Source organism: Microtus oregoni, unplaced genomic scaffold (genome assembly GCF_018167655.1).
Source record: "Microtus oregoni isolate MIOR12 unplaced genomic scaffold, Mior012 000021F_ref0000039, whole genome shotgun sequence".
Taxonomy (NCBI): domain Eukaryota; kingdom Metazoa; phylum Chordata; class Mammalia; order Rodentia; family Cricetidae; genus Microtus; species Microtus oregoni.
The window spans coordinates 36545018-36560976 of record NW_024543080.1 but is presented as its reverse complement, the minus strand read 5'-3'; the positions used below and the strand labels follow the sequence as shown (position 1 = coordinate 36560976).

The 15959-nt window shown below is 39.1% G+C and overlaps 1 protein-coding gene and 1 pseudogene across 1 annotated transcript; both read left to right on the top strand.

Annotated features, from left to right (window-relative positions):
* Nucleotides 1–233: 233 nt before the first annotated feature.
* On the top strand, nt 234–424 carry LOC121460634 (annotated as a pseudogene).
* An 89-nt stretch (nt 425–513) lies between these two features.
* Nucleotides 514–1182, top strand: LOC121460947 (N-alpha-acetyltransferase 11-like). The gene has a single exon (XM_041671645.1). The coding sequence runs from the start codon at nt 523–525 to the stop codon at nt 1180–1182; it is 660 nt and encodes a 219-aa protein (XP_041527579.1). The 5' UTR covers nt 514–522.
* The last annotated feature ends 14777 nt before the right edge of the window (nt 1183–15959 follow it).

Genomic DNA, 15959 nt, shown 5'->3' with positions numbered 1-15959 from the left:
ACACGGTCTTTTGTTTTTGATTTTTTGAGACAAGATTTCTCAGTTGCTATGAAGCCAGTCCTGGAACTCGCTTCTGTAGACCAGGCTGACCTCGGAATCACAGAGCACCACCTGCCTCAGCCTCCCTAGTGCTAAGATAAAAATCATGCACCAGGCGAGGAGTTGCTGGCCGTCAGGCAGCGTGGGCTCTCACAAGGCAGCTCGTGGCTTCTGGCCGCGCAGGCCCGCTCAAGATGTCGTACATGCTTCCGCATCTGCCCAATGGCTGGCAAGTAGACCAGGCCATCCTGTCGGAGGAGGACCGCGTGGTCGTCATTCGTTTCGAAACGACTGGGACCCCACTTGCATGAAGATGGACGAGGTTCTGTACAGCATCGCCGAAAAGAAATGGAAGATACTAGGAGATCTTTCTCATCTTGTGTGAAGATATCCCAGCTGTTTTAAAGCAAACGGTGTTGGTGTGGCTTGTGCTCCTGGCATCCTCTGTGGTTCTCGAGCCTGACAAGCCTATCTGCTGCCAATATGAACATCCGCCGTGCTCGGCCCAATGATCTGATGAACATGCAGCACAGCAATCTGCTGTGCCTGCCCGAGAACTACCAGATGAAGTACTACTTCTATCATGGCCTGTCTTGGCCCCAGCTCTCCTACATTGCTGAGCATGAGGATGGCAAGATCGTGGGCTATGTCCTGGCCAAGATGGAGGAGGACCCCGATGATGTCCCTTATGGACACATCACCTCACTGGCTGTGAAAAGTTCCCACCGGCGCCTCAGCCTGGCACAGAAGCTGATGGACCAGGCCTCACGGGCCATGATCGAGAACTTCAGCGCCAAGTATGTATCCCTGCATGTGAGGAAGAGCAACAGGGCGGCCCTGCACCTTTATTCCAACACCCTGAACTTACAGGTTAGTGAGGTGGAGCCCAAGTACTATGCAGATGGAGAAGATGCATACGCCATGAAAAGAGATCTCTCCCAGATGGCGGAGGAGCTGAGACGGCAGCTGGTGCTGAAGAAGGGCAGATACGTGGTTCTGGGTTCCAAGGAGAATCAGGGCAGCACATTTCCTGATTCTGAAGAGGTGTGTCAGCAGAACCTGGCCGGAGATGACAGTGGCAGTGACAGCAAAGACAGCGCTGATGTTCAAGACAGCTTGCAAGACTTGGATCCCACCTCCTAGAGCCCGCTCAAGCATTGTAGGTTCTTGCATTTTAGCCACAGTTTTCTTAGAAACCCTGGCTCTGCTCTGCAGTATCTACTCTGGAGTCACCCACAGTGACTTCCACATAGCCTAATCATGAAGGCACTCTAGGACACAGAAGCTGCCGTGCAGGAGCCAAGGAACTTTGAGGACTGCCATGGCAGCACCATCCTTGGCTTCTCCCATGCTGCTGGCTGCTGTATTCGGTCTGCAGTTGTCCTGTACTGATTGTGTGTATGCTGTAGGGTTTTGCCTAGAATGCCAAACAGGAAGTGGTGATAACTCATGAAACTCCCCAGCTTTTAGCGTTTGCCATTATTTGGGTTTTCATTTTTGAGTAAGCAGGACCATCGGTAGTCCTTATGCCCTCTGCCTCTGTCTGGTGGAAGTTACCTACTCTTGCCGTCTATGGAAACTGCCCATGCCCTGCCCTCGCTCTTTGAAGAAGACTGTTCCCTTTTGGTGGGAGGAGACAGGTGTTGGACTTCTGCACAAGCAGAATTTGTAGATCTTAAGTAAAGGACAAGCAGAAATCAAATTGTAATCTCTGACCCCTCCCCAAATAAAAATATTAAAAAGGGGAAAAAATCATGCACCAACATTGGAAAACAGAACAAAATAAAACAAAACAAAAACACTTATAAGAAAGAGGAAAGGGCTATTTTTTTCAATATGTCCCATTATAAAGCTTAAAAAATTATTAAATGCATGAAAGTTAGACTTTATATAGGCTGGAAAATTGTTCCATTTTACCTTTTTCTACTGAAGTGCTATATCCTATTCCATGTTTAGTATGATAATGAGTGTTCTATAAATTGTAAAACAAAGCATAACGATGAAGAGCTGCCTTCATAGACTAGCACAATGGGAAAAAAATTAGAATTCAGTTTCTTTCCTTAGACATATGCTTCTTTGGCTGAAAACATGGCTCAGCATATGCAAGTTTAAGTTCAGCAGTTTGGATTCCTAGAATGCCCTACATGAAAAACAAAGGCAGATGAGCATGGTAGCCTCCGTATAACCATTGCTCTTAGGAAGCCGAGACAGAAGGTTGCTGGAGCTAGACGGCTAGCCAGATTAACACACGTGGAATTATCCCATTTCAGTAATAGATCCTGTGTATAAGCAGGTAGGGTGGAAGGGGGATATAGAGGGATTTCCCACAGCAATCTCCGGCCTCCCCAGATATATAAACACATTTTCTGCACCAGTGCATCTGTATAAATGTGCATTCAATTGTGCATGCATTAATGTACACATATGATAGCTATACACAATAAAAGTGAAGAAATGTGCTTATTTACTATGAACTATATTGAGCATAATGATGATTCCTTCACCTCATACTGCTGCCATCATAGCTTCCCCATGATAATGTACTATACCATTATTCCAGATGCTCAAGGAAGTGTTTCCTTCCTTGAGTTACTTTTGCCAGATAGATTGCCATAGTAAAGAAGAATGTAATGAATACAGATTCCAATTTTTTTTTAAATTAGAGTTGGCAGAGTTCATTTTTCAAAAATGAACAAAAGCTAGTCAAGAGATAGAATCTGTGAAAGCAGAGAGTAATCATATGTTAACTAGCATGGTGCTCAGAGAACAAGCTCAGGTTCATTTAATAAATTGCAACTTTTTAATTGTTTTAGTTACTTTCATGCTTAGTTCATCATTTTGGGGGGAAAAAAGTCCTGCACATATTGTAAAATTTTTGTGCATATGTTACCAGCTCTTCTTTGGCTGTTTCTATCACCACTAATTAACATTTTTAATTAAGACAAAAAACACTGTTAGCATAATACATGAAAAACTGGAGCAGGTGCTCAGGGTAATAATTTGTATAAATAGCTATTGCCCTACACTAGCATCTAAATTATAATCATTAACTAGCTTTTTAGTGCATGAAAGTGAAATTCAGCCTTTTATTTAATTTAAGAAGGTAGGAGAGAAAAGCACGAAAATAAATGCAGACACCACGAAATTCCATACCGTCTTACTAGTTGCTTCATTAAAAACTTACCTCTCTTTGGAACTCATCCTTCAGCTTCTGATATACCTAGTTTTGGTTCTAACCATGATTAAAATATCAAACATTAAGTCCTTCCTAGAGAGTAGACCTTAAATCCAGTCATGGATGCAATTAGTGACCCCCTTAATTACCCATTGACAGTGCTATTACACCTGGAGGCAAAACTTTCTTTGAAGGAAACCACAGGGGATTAAGTAATTTTTGTTTTTATCGCTATCAGTCTGCATAACACCTTCGAGCATTAAGAAAGCAAACCAACAGGGAGAGAATTTCTTCTTTAGCATAAGATCATGTAAAAAAAAAAGTTGAGGGATAACACATTTGTTAAGATCACTTGCTTTTCTTGCAACTTACTAGGGTAAAGTTTCTATCATTCACAATGGAGCTCACAATCCTTTGTAACTCCATTATCAAGAGGTCTTAAGCACTCTTCTGATCTTCATAGACAACAGATATTCACAGGGCGCATATATGCATGCAGGCAAACACTCATGTTAAAAAAACAACAACATCAAACTACAGAAAATATAATTGTTAAGGAAGAAAGTCTGCATAGGAACAAACCAATTTATAGGAAATGGCTTAAGATCCACCATCGTTAGGTCAGGAACTATTAACTCTAAATGGCTTTTGGGGAAGAGATAGTAAATGACTTTAAAGCTTGGCTACTAGTTGGCCAGGCCTCAGTAGATGACAAGATGACCTCATATCCACATGCATACAGCCAAAATTAACTGAATGACCATGAATTGAAAAGAGAGAGAGAGAGAGAGAGAGAGAGAGAGAGAGAGAGAGAGAGAAGTTTAGGAAGAAAATACAATAACAGAGACTGAAAATAAAAAGTAGGGGGTGGATTTGTTCACGTTATATTGTAAGTAACTTGTAAATTCCATTGAGAAAGAAAAATTACCTCTCTTCCCTTTATGATCTCTGACTAACCTTATGTTTCTTCTCAACTTGATCTTGAGAATAGTTCAAAAATTCTTTTATTATAATGATCTGGGCATATTTCTGTTATTTGTGGAATGAGCTCTTGACAGCACCAGACGTTGCATTCCATTGGAAATACATTCATTGAAGGAAAATAAGTTAATAAATGCTCATTTCTATTTTTATTTCATTATTAAACTAATTGTTGTGTTTTTTATATACCCCAACTGCAGGTTCCCCTCACCATCACTCCTCCCATTTTCTCACATGCCACCTCACCTCTCCCCCAAATCCATTCCTCCTCAATTTTTCTTCAGCAAAAACCAGGTCTCCTAGGAATAACAAAATATGATACAACTAGGCACAAAGGTTTATATACCTTGTGAGGCCACCCACAAGGAAGAAAAGGGTTTCAAAGGCAGAAACATGAGACTCATTTTGAAAAGGAGTTAGCTACATAGTATCTATATCACCAGTATGTTGCTAGCATTAATTATCTCCTTTTAGTTGAGTATTTAGAGATATTGTGACTTTGCTTCAATACATCTTATTAGAATACAAGTATTTGTACAGGAGCTGAAAGAGGACAAGTGTAAAGCCTAGATGCTCCACAATTGGGCACTAACACAGTAAAATCATTTTAAGGTATGAACAATAATACACAGTGGTCTAAGCAGTATTATATCTATCTTATGCCATACTTAAATTATAATGTAGTATGTTTTTTTGCTTATATAAATAAAAATGATCAGTATTTCTAAGATTTGCTCAAAGGTATACTTATTTAACAAACAAAACATTTCCACTGAAAATATATATGTGTTTGTGAAAAAGGAGAGAAAGAGAGCAACAGGAGAGAATAGAACATTTTTAATGGGCAAAAATGTACAAGATTTCTGGATACAAGTATTCACTCATAACCAAAACTCTATTTAAAACTGCTATAAAGAAGGCTGTCAGGGTTCCCTGACCTGTGGGAAGCCCAAGGACTGCCCATCTCTATCCAGGTCTCATAAGGTGAGCATCCAAACTGCCTAGGCTCCCACAAAGCCAGTACGTGCAGTAGGATCAAAAACCCACTGCAATTGTTCTTGAATTCTCAGTATTCCTCATTGTCCACTATGTTCAGCTAGTCCGGATTTATCCCATGCTTTTACAGACCTAGGCCAGCTGGCATTGGTGAGATCCCAATAGAACATCCCGATTGTCTTAGTGTGTGATTGCTCTTCGAGCAGATGAGGGAGGGGGACTTGATCGGGGGAGGGGAAGGGAAATGGGAAGCGGTTGCGGGGACGAGGCAGAAATCCTTAATAAATAAATAAATTTAAATAAAAAAAAACATATATTACCAATAAAAAAAGAAGGCTGTATTTCTTTCGCACGACCCAGCACCCCCAGCACCCCTCCCCAACCCTGCCCTGCTCTATGATAGGACCAGTGCTCAACTACAGTCTTAAGCTCCTAAAATAAGGTGACCCAACCAGAGCGGTGAGTGCCTGCCTACCTGGCAGGCATCAGGGTCCCCTTTAAGGGAGCAGGGCACCTTCAGCTCCAGCACCAGGCTTCCTGCGGGCTCCTGGATACCAACCCCCCCTCCTTGCTCCATTCATCCTGTTGGCCATGGATCATTGGGCTACCAGCAGCCCTGTCTAGTTGCTGAGGAATCCCATCAGGACGGTTGCTGAGGAATCCCATCAGGACGGGAACGGTTCCTGCTTCTACACTGAAGAGATATACCCAGAGAGTCAATCACAGCAAAGACTGGACCAAGAGACCAGGCCTCTCCTGGCTCCATTTGAAGGAAGAGATGGGAAGGCGCCAATACAAGAATTCCTCCAACAACCTGAAAGGCAACATGACACCATCAGAAACCAGGGATCCCGAAATAAGAAGAATTGTACACCCTACTCCTGAAGAAATAGAAGAAATCGACTCAAAAGTGAACTATATGAAAATAATAGAGGACCTTAAACAGGAGGTGAAAAACTGCCATAAACAATTAGAGATTACAAACAAAAAGGTAGAGGAAATGAATAAATCGCTCAAAGACACACAAGAAAACTAAGAGAAACAAGAAAAAACAATCCAACAGGTTAGGGAAGCGGTTCAAGACATGAAGAATGAAATGGAAGCAATGAAGAAAGCACAAACCGAGGGAAGAATGGAGATGGAAAATCTGGGTAAACGAACAGGAATGACAAAGACAAGTACTAACAACAGATTGCAAGAGATAGAAGAGAGAATATCAGAAACTGAAGATACCATAGAAAAAATAAACACACTGATCAAAGAAAACAGCAAAACCAACAAATTCTCATCACAAAACATTCAGGAAATTTGGGACACAATAAAAAGACCAAGCCTAAGAATAATTGGAGTAGAAGAAGGAGAAGAAGTGCAGCTCAACGGTACAGAAAATATACTTAATAAAATTATAGAAGAAAACTTTCCCAACCTGAAGAAAGAGGTACCTATGAAGGTTCAAGAAGCATACAGAACACCAAATAGGCTGGATCAAAAAGAAACATCCCCTCACCATATAATAATCAAAACACAAAATATAAAGAATAAAGAAAGAATATTAAGAGCCGCAAAGGAAAAAGGCCAAGTTACTTATAAAGGTAAACCTATCAGACTTACACCTGACTTCTCTATGGAAACCATGAAAGCCAGAAGGTCCTGGATAGATGTACTGCAAAAACTAAGAGACCATGGATGCAAGCCCAGACTACTATATCCAGCCAAGCTTTCGTTCACTATAAATGGAGAAAACAAAATTTTCCAGGATAAAAACAAATTTAAACAATACATAGCCACAAATCCAGCCTTACAGAAAGTAATAGAAGGAAAATCACTAACCAAGGAGTCCAACAATGCCCACAATAACTCAGTCATCTAGAGACCTTTCACCAGCGCTACTCAAAGAAGGGAAACACACAAACCCTACTACTAAAAAAGTGACCGGAGTTAACAACCACTGGTCATTAATATCACTTAATGTCAATGGGCTCAACTCACCTATAAAAAGGCACAGGCTAAGGGATTGGATACGAAAACAGGATCCAACATTCTGCTGTCTACAAGAAACACACCTCAACCACAAAGACAGACACCTACTCAGAGTAAAGGGCTGGGAAAAGGCTTATCAAGCAAATGGACCTAAGAAACAAGCAGGTGTGGCCATACTAATTTCTAACAAAGTTGACTTCAAACTTAAATCAATCAGAAGAGATGGAGAGGGACATTTTATACTCATAACAGGAACAATTCATCAGGATTAAGTCTCAATCCTGAATATCAATTCCCCTAATATAAAAGCGTCCACGTATGTAAAAGAAACATTATTAAACTCAAGGCAGCCATCAAACCACACACACTAATAGTAGGAGACTCAACACTGCTCTCTCACCAATGGACAGGTCAATCAAACAGAAACCTAACAGAGAAATTAGAGAATTAATGGAGGTAATGAAGCAAATGGACTTAACAGACATCTATAGATTATTCCACCCGAAGAGGAAAGAATATACCTTCTTCTCTGCAGCTCATGGAACGTTCTCGAAAATTGACCATATACTTGGTAACAAAGCTAACTTACACAGTTACAAAAAAATATTAGTAACCACCTGTGTCTTAGCAGATCACCATGGATTAAAGTTAGAATTCAACAACAATGCTACCCCCAGAAAGCCTACAAACTCATGGAAACTGAACAGTCAACTTCTGAACCATACCTGGATTAAGGAAGAAATAAAGAAAGAAATTAAAGTCTTCCTTGAATTCAATGAAAATAAAGAAACAACATACTCGAACTTATGGGACACTATGAAAGCAGTGCTAAGAGGAAAGTTCATCGCACTAAGTGCCCACTTAAAGAAAACAGAGAAAGCACATATTGAAGACTTAACAGCCCACCTGAAAGCTCTAGAAAAAAAAAAGAAGCAGACTCACCTAGGAGGAGTAGAAGACTGGAAATAATCAAACTGAGGGTGGAAATCAACAAAATATAAACACAGAAAACAATCCAAAGAATCAATGAAACAAACAGCTGGTTCCTGGAGAAAATCAACAAGATTGATAAACCCCTATCCAAACTAATCAAACGGCAGAGAGAGAATATGCAAATTAATAAGATCAGAAATGAAAAGGGGGACATAACCACAGACACAGAGGAAATTCAGAGAATCATCAGATCTTATTACAAAAGCCTGTATAACACAAAACTGGAAAATGTAAAAGAAATGGACACTTTTTTAGATAAATACCATTTACCAAAACTAAACCAGGACCAGGTGAACAATCTAAATAGACCTGTTGGTCGCGAAGAATTAGAAGCTGTTATCAAAAACCTCCCTACCAAAATAAGCCCAGGACCAGATGGTTTCAATGCGGAATTCTACCAGAACTTCCAAGAAGAGCTAATACCCATACTCCTTAATGTATTCCACAATATAGAAACAGAAGGGTCATTACCAAATTCCTTTTATGAAGCTACAGTTACTCTGATACCAAAACCACACAAAGACTCAACCAGGAACGAGAATTACAGGCCAATCTCACTCATGAACATCGACGCAAAAATCCTCAACAAAATACTGGCAAACCGAATCCAAGAACACATTAGGAAAATTATCCATTATGATCAAGTAGGCTTCATTCCTGAGATGCAGGGCTGGTTCAACATACGAAAATCTATCAATGTAATCCAGCATATAAATAAACTGAAAGAAAATAACCATATGATCATCTCATTAGATGCTGAAAAAGCATTCGACAAAATTCAACATCCATTTATGTTATAAGTCTTGGAGAGATTAGGGATACAAGGGTCATACCTTAATATAATAAAAGCTATATACAGCAAGCCGACAGCTAACATCAAATTAAACGGAGAGAAACTCAAAGCCATCCCGCTTAACTCAGGAACACGACAAGGATGTCCACTCTCTCCATACCTCTTCAATATAGTACTTGAAGTTCTAGCAATAGCAATAAGACAACATAAACGGATCAAGGGGATTCGAATTGTAAAGGAAGAATTAAACTTTCGTTATTCGCAGATGATATGATAGTGTAATTAAGCGACCCCCAAAACTCCACCAAAGAACTTTTACAGCTGATAAACAGCTTTAGTAATGTGGCAGGATACAAGATCAACTCCAAAAAATCAGCCGCCCTCTTATACACAAAGGATAGGGAAGCAGAGAGGGAAATCAGAGAAGCTTCACCATTCACAATAGCAACAAACAGCATTAAATATCTTGGGGTAAATCTAACCAAGGAAGTGAAAGATCTATTTGACAAGAACTTTAAGGCATTGAAGAAGGAAATTGAAGAGGATACCAAAAAATGGATGGATCTACCTTGCTCTTGGATTGGGAGGATCAACATAGTAAAAATGGCAATTCTACCTAATGCAATTTATAGATTCATTGCAATCCCCATCAAGATCACAGCAAAATTCTTCACAGATCTGGAGAGGACAATAATCAACTTTATATGGAAAAACAAAAAACCCAGGATAGCCAAAACAATCCTATACAATAAAGGATCTTCTGGAGGCATTACCATCCCTGACTTCAAACTCTATTACAGAGCTACAGTAATGAAAACAGTGTGGTACTGGCATAAAATCAGAGAAGTCGACCAATGGAATCGTATAGAAGACCCGGATTTTAACCCAGAAACCTATGAACACCTCATTTTTGATAAAGGAGCTAAAAGTATACAATGGAAGAAAGAAAGCGTCTTAAACAAATGGTGCTGGCATAACTGGATGTCAACCTGTAGAAGAATGAAAATAGACCCATATCTCTCACCGTGCACAAAACTTAAGTCCAAATGGATTAAAGACCTCAATATCAGCCCGAACACACTGAAAAGGATAGAAGAGAAAGTGGGAAATACCCTACAACAGATGGGCACAGGAGATTGCTTCCTATGTATAACCCCAGAAGCACAGACATTAAGAGCAACATTGAATAAATCGGACCTACTAAAACTGAGAAGCTTCTGCAAAGCAAAGGACACTGTCACCAAGACAAAAAGGCAACCTACAGACTGGGAGAAGATCTTCACCAACCCCTCAACAGACAAAGGTCTGATATCCAAAATATATAGAGAACTCAAGAAACTAGACTTTAAAATGCTAATTAACCCAATTAAAAAATGGGGCACTGATCTGAACAGAGAATTCTCAACAGAAGAAGTACAAATGGACAAAAGACACTTGAGGACATGCTCAACTTCCTTAGCAATCAGAGAAATGCAAATCAAAACAACTTTGAGATATCATCTTACACCTGTGAGAATGGCTAAAGTCAAAAACTCCAACAATAACCTTTGCTGGAGAGGCTGTGGAGAAAGGGGTACCCTCATCCATTGCTGGTGGGAATGCAATCTTGTGCAACCACTATGGAAGTCAGTGTTTCGGTTTCTTAGGAAATTCGGGTTCAACCTACCCTTGGACCCAGCAATACCACTCTTGGGAATATACCCAAGAGATGCCCTATCATATGACAAAAGTATTTGTTCAACTATGTTCATAGCAGTATTATTTGTAATAGCCAGAACCTGGAAACAACCTAGATGCCCTTCAATGGAAGAATGGATGAAGAAAGTATGGAATATCTACACATTAGAGTACTACTCAGCGGTAAAAAACAGTGACTTCTCGAATTTTGCATGCAAATGGATGGAAATAGAAAACACTATCCTGAGTGAGGTATCCCAGACCCAAAAAGATGAACATGGGATGTACTCACTCATAATTGGTTTCTAGCCATAAATAAGGGTCACAGAGTCTACAATAGGTGAATCTAACGAAGCTAAGTAAGAAGGGGAACCCAAGGGAAAACATATGGTTATCCTTTTGGGTAAGGGAAGTAGACAAAATTGCCGGGGAGAAAATTGGGATCTTGGGGTGGGGTGGGTTGGGGGTAAGGGGAGATGGGGAGAGAAAAGTTAGAAGGGAAGGAGGTCGGGCCTTGGGAAAGCAGGAGGATTGGGATAAAGGAAGGTTGGACAGGGGAGCACGGAACCACAATTCTTAGTTAAGGGAACCACTTTAGGGTTGGCAAGAGACCTGACCCTAGAGGGGCTCCCAGGTGCCCAAGCTGAGGTCCCCAGTTAGTTCCTTGGGCAGTTGAGAGTAGGGAACCTGAAATGACCCTATCCTTGAGCAATACTGACGAATATCTTGCATATCATCATAGAACCTTCATCTGGTGATGGATGGAGATAGAGACAGAGACCCACACTGGAGCACTGGACTGAGCTCCCTAAGTCCCAATGAGGAGCAGAAGGAGCGAGAACATGAGCAAAGATGTCGGGACCACGAGGGATGCACCCACCCACTGAGACAGTGGAGCTGATCTATTGAGAGCCCACCAAGAGCAGCTGGACTGTGACTAAAAAAGCATGGGATAAAACTGAACTCTCTGAAAATGGCGAACAATGAGGGCTGATGAGACGCAAAGGACAATGGCACTGGGGTTTGATCCTATGTAATGTGATGGCTTTGTGGGAGCCCAGCCAGTTTGGATGTTCACCTTCCTAGATATGGACGGAGGTGGGAGGTCCTAGGTCTTACCACAGGGCAGAAAACCTTGACTACTCTTTGGACTGAAGAGGGAGGGGGAAAGGAGTGGGGGGAGGGGGAGAAGGGTGGGAGGGGGGGGCGTAGGGTGGGAGGAGGGGGAGGGAAATGGGAGGCTGGGAGGAGGTGGAAACTTGTTTTTTTTTTCTCCTTTTCTCAATAAAAAAAGAAAAAAACAAAAAAAATTGCTATAAAATAATAATCCTCTTTTTTGTTCATTTTTATGTGACTGTCTTCAAGCTTATTAAATACTGCATTTGGATGATGAGGTAGAATTATTGAAAACAGTAAAATCACGACAAGCTTTGTAGTTTCTGCGAGAGACTTTGTAGGAGGTGGTTCAGCTTTGCTTCTAACTTCCCTCCCAAAGAGGATTTATCCATCACCAAATATTTCAGAGTTTTGACAAGTCTCTTACCATAAAAGGAAATTTAGTATGAATTCCCCAAGGTGACGTCTATTTTTTTTTACTATAGATTTATTTTTATCAATTAAAATCACACCATATTTTCCAGAAGATATTAACAGGTTCCTGGTTAAAACCTCTAACAATACACCTTTTCTAATCTGTAGTTCCTTCATGATCTCGTAGAAGAGCTTTATTTAATTAATTAAAAAATGCAACCATTAATAAAGACTTACAAATGATAGTTAGCCAATACATACATTACTTATTATTTCTTTACCTTGCTCGCTCATTCAGTTAAATATAATAGAGAGGTACTTTAAAGTCGTTGGAAATCTGTTCATAATTCTCTGATTTGACAAAAACACAGGAATCACATTCCTATAGCTTGCCATAACTTCAACAAAAAATTTACCTTCTTTTAGAACTCTCCTTTTGACATTAAAATCATTCATTACAAAGGTGCATGTTGTGAAGCCATTACATAACACAGTGCATTTGTATGTTTACACATCACATAGCAGGGCCATATCCTCACTAAATCCTGCTCTTAATTACCATTCCCTAGGTTGTATGTAAAATGCTTTACTTGAGTATCAAATTTAAATACTTTTATATACTAGTAAAAAGATGCAATATTGATATTCATTCTATATATGTTCAATATATATATATATATATATATATATATATAAATTCATTAAAAATAAATTACTATGTGTTGTTCACTCTGTGGAAGGATACAGATTCCTTTGCAGATTTTTTATACAAAGAAGAGTCAGAAATGAGTTTAATGGTATAGCTGTTTTTAGTTTTTAGGAAAATTTCTGCATTAATTTCCTCCGTAGTTGAACTAGTTTACATCACCACACTCATGGTTTAATATCATTTTTATCCCCATCCTTGCCAGCATTTTTTCTCATTCTATTTTTTTGATATTGGTGATTAAGAGATCAGTGGAATCTCAAGCAGCCTTTATTAGTATTTATCTGATGACTATAGGCAGTGAAGTGTTTCAAAGAATTGGGATTGATGATTTGTATTTCTTCTTTCAGTAACTATGTTTAGTCCATTTATTGACGAACAATTTGGATATTTGGTGTTGAGTTTATACATTTATTTATTTTAGATATTAACCCTTGGCTGAAGAATGCTGATAAATATTTTCTCCCAACTTGATAATAATTTATTTCAAAAGGACAATTTTGCATTACTATTAATACTGTTCTGTTCATAATAGCAAGGAAATAAAATTAGCCTAGACGTTGCTTAACAGATGCCTTAATAATGAAAATTGGACTTATCTATTCAATGAGATTTTATTCTGCCAAAAATAAAATAAAAAAATAAAAATGCATAAAAAGTAAAATGGATGATCTAAAAATATTACATATAAGAAAAGTGAGTCAGGTATGAAAATTCCATACTGTGCATTCTCTTCACATGTAGGTCTTTGTTAGTGTATCCAAGTGGGAATAAACATTAACAAAGGCAAAGAAATGAGTAAAGGGACCTCAGCTTGAAAGAAAAGAGACTTCAAGTGAAAGATTGGCAGGAATAAGGAAAACAATGTAAGCATAAATACTGCTAGAGAAAGCATGTCGTGGAGAAAGGCAACAGGGAGATGTGAAGAGACAGCAGAGGGAGAGGAAACCACCAAAATCATTATTAAAAAATCACATAAAAAACTTGTCATTTGGAAAGATAATGTACAAATAAAAAATAATAAAAACTATTAGAAAAGCACACATGCATTAGCAGAGAGAACAGTTTTCTAATTAACAATGATTAAACTATCTGGAAAAAATATCATGGTGGCAAAGTCAGTGGGTCAAGCTTCAGAAAACAATGGTCTAACAAAGTGTATTAACTCTACTACTTTAGTATTACTACACTAGTACAATACTACTCTTGAATTAACTAGAGCTACAATAATAAAAACAGCTTGTATTGGCATGAAAACAGAGAGGAGGACCAAGGGAATCAAATCAAAGACCTGAATATCAATCCACACAATTACAAACACTTATTTTTTTTACAATTAAGCTAAAAATATAAAATGAAAAAAAGAAAGCAACTCAGAAAATAGTGTTTGGGTAAATGGATATCAACATGTAGAAGAATTCAAATATGTCCATATTTATCATCATGTACAAAACTCAAGTACCAATGGATCAAAGACATCAGCATAAAACCAACCATGCTGAACTTCATAGAAGAGAAAGTTTGAAGTACACTTGAATGTACTGGCACAGGAGTTGACTCCCTAAATATACCCCTAATAGCACAAACACTGAGAGCAACAATTGATACATGGAATCTCCTGAAAGTAAGAAGGTTCTGTAAAACAAAGGACACAGTCAACAAGAAAAAATGGCAGCCTACAGATTGAGAAAAGATCTTCGATGACCCCACATCCGACAGAGGGCTGATCTCCAAAATATACAAAAAAAGCCAAGAAGCTTGACATCAAAAGAGCAAATAATCCAGAAAAACAAAACAAGGAAAATAAAACAAAACAAAAATAAAAACCCAAAATCCCCAAAGAACAAAACAAAACAAAACAAACAAAATGTAGTAATAGGAGCAGTGGGGCTGCATCCCTCACACCCCGGCTGCCTGGTAGCTTGTGCCCCGAAATAACAACACACAAACTGTATTCATTTAAATACTGCTTGGCCCATTTCTATCTAGCCTCTTCTAGGCTAATTCTCACATATTAATTTAGCCCATTTCTAATCATCTGTGTGTAGCTCCCCAAGGTGCGCTTACCGGGAAGATTCTAGCCTACGTCCATCCTGGGTCGGAGCTTCATCGCATGTCCAGGAGAGGGGAGCATTGCGTCTCTGCTCCAGAGAGCAGAGCTTTTGAGTATAAGCTCGTGTCCTCTTCCTCCCAGCATTCTGTTCTGTTTACTCCTCCTACTTATGTTTTAACCTATGAGAGCCAGCCAAGCAGTTTCTTTATTGCTTAACCAATGAAATCAACAGATTGATATATGACACTCCCACATCAACAAAAATCAAAATGGGAAAATGGGGGGTATACAAATCTGAGCAGAGAACTCTAAGCAGAAGAATCTCAAATGGCTGAAAGAAACTGAAAAAAATGTTCAACATCCTTAGCCATCAGAGAAATACAAATCAAAACCACTTTGAGATTCCATCTTATACCTTCATAGTGTAGAGATAAAAAACACTGATGACAGCTTATCCTGGAGAGGATGTACATTAAAGGAAACACTCTTCCATTGCTTTGGGAGTGCAAACTTGTCTAGTCGCGATGGAAATCAGTATGGAGGCTTCTCAGAAATTTAGGAATCAATCTACCTCAAGACTAGGCAATACCACTTTTGGTCATATACAAAATGGATGCTCAATCATACTACAAGGACTTTGTTCAACTATGTTCATAGTAGCATTATTTGTAGTAGCCAGAAAATGGAAACAACTGAGAAGACCCTCAACTGAAGAATGGATAAAGAAAATGTAGTACATTTATACAATAGAGTACTACACAGCACTAAAAAAATAATGACATCATGAAATGTGCAGGCAAATGGATGGATCTAGAAAAAAAATATTGAATGAGGTAACCCACATGCAGAAAGACAAATGGAAAATGTACTCACTCATAAATGTCTTAAGACATAAAGTAAAGAAAAGCTATAGGCCACAACACTAGAGAACCTATACAATAAAGAAGACCCTAAACTAAGAGAGACATACATGATTCTAAGTAGGAAGTAGAAAAAACATGCTCTCCTTAGTAAATTGGGAACATGGGGGTCATGG

Excerpts from the sequence above, each read along its gene's own strand:
- LOC121460947 (XM_041671645.1), top strand. The coding sequence starts at position 523 with ATGAACATCCGCCGTGCTCGGCCCAATGATCTGATGAACATGCAGCAC.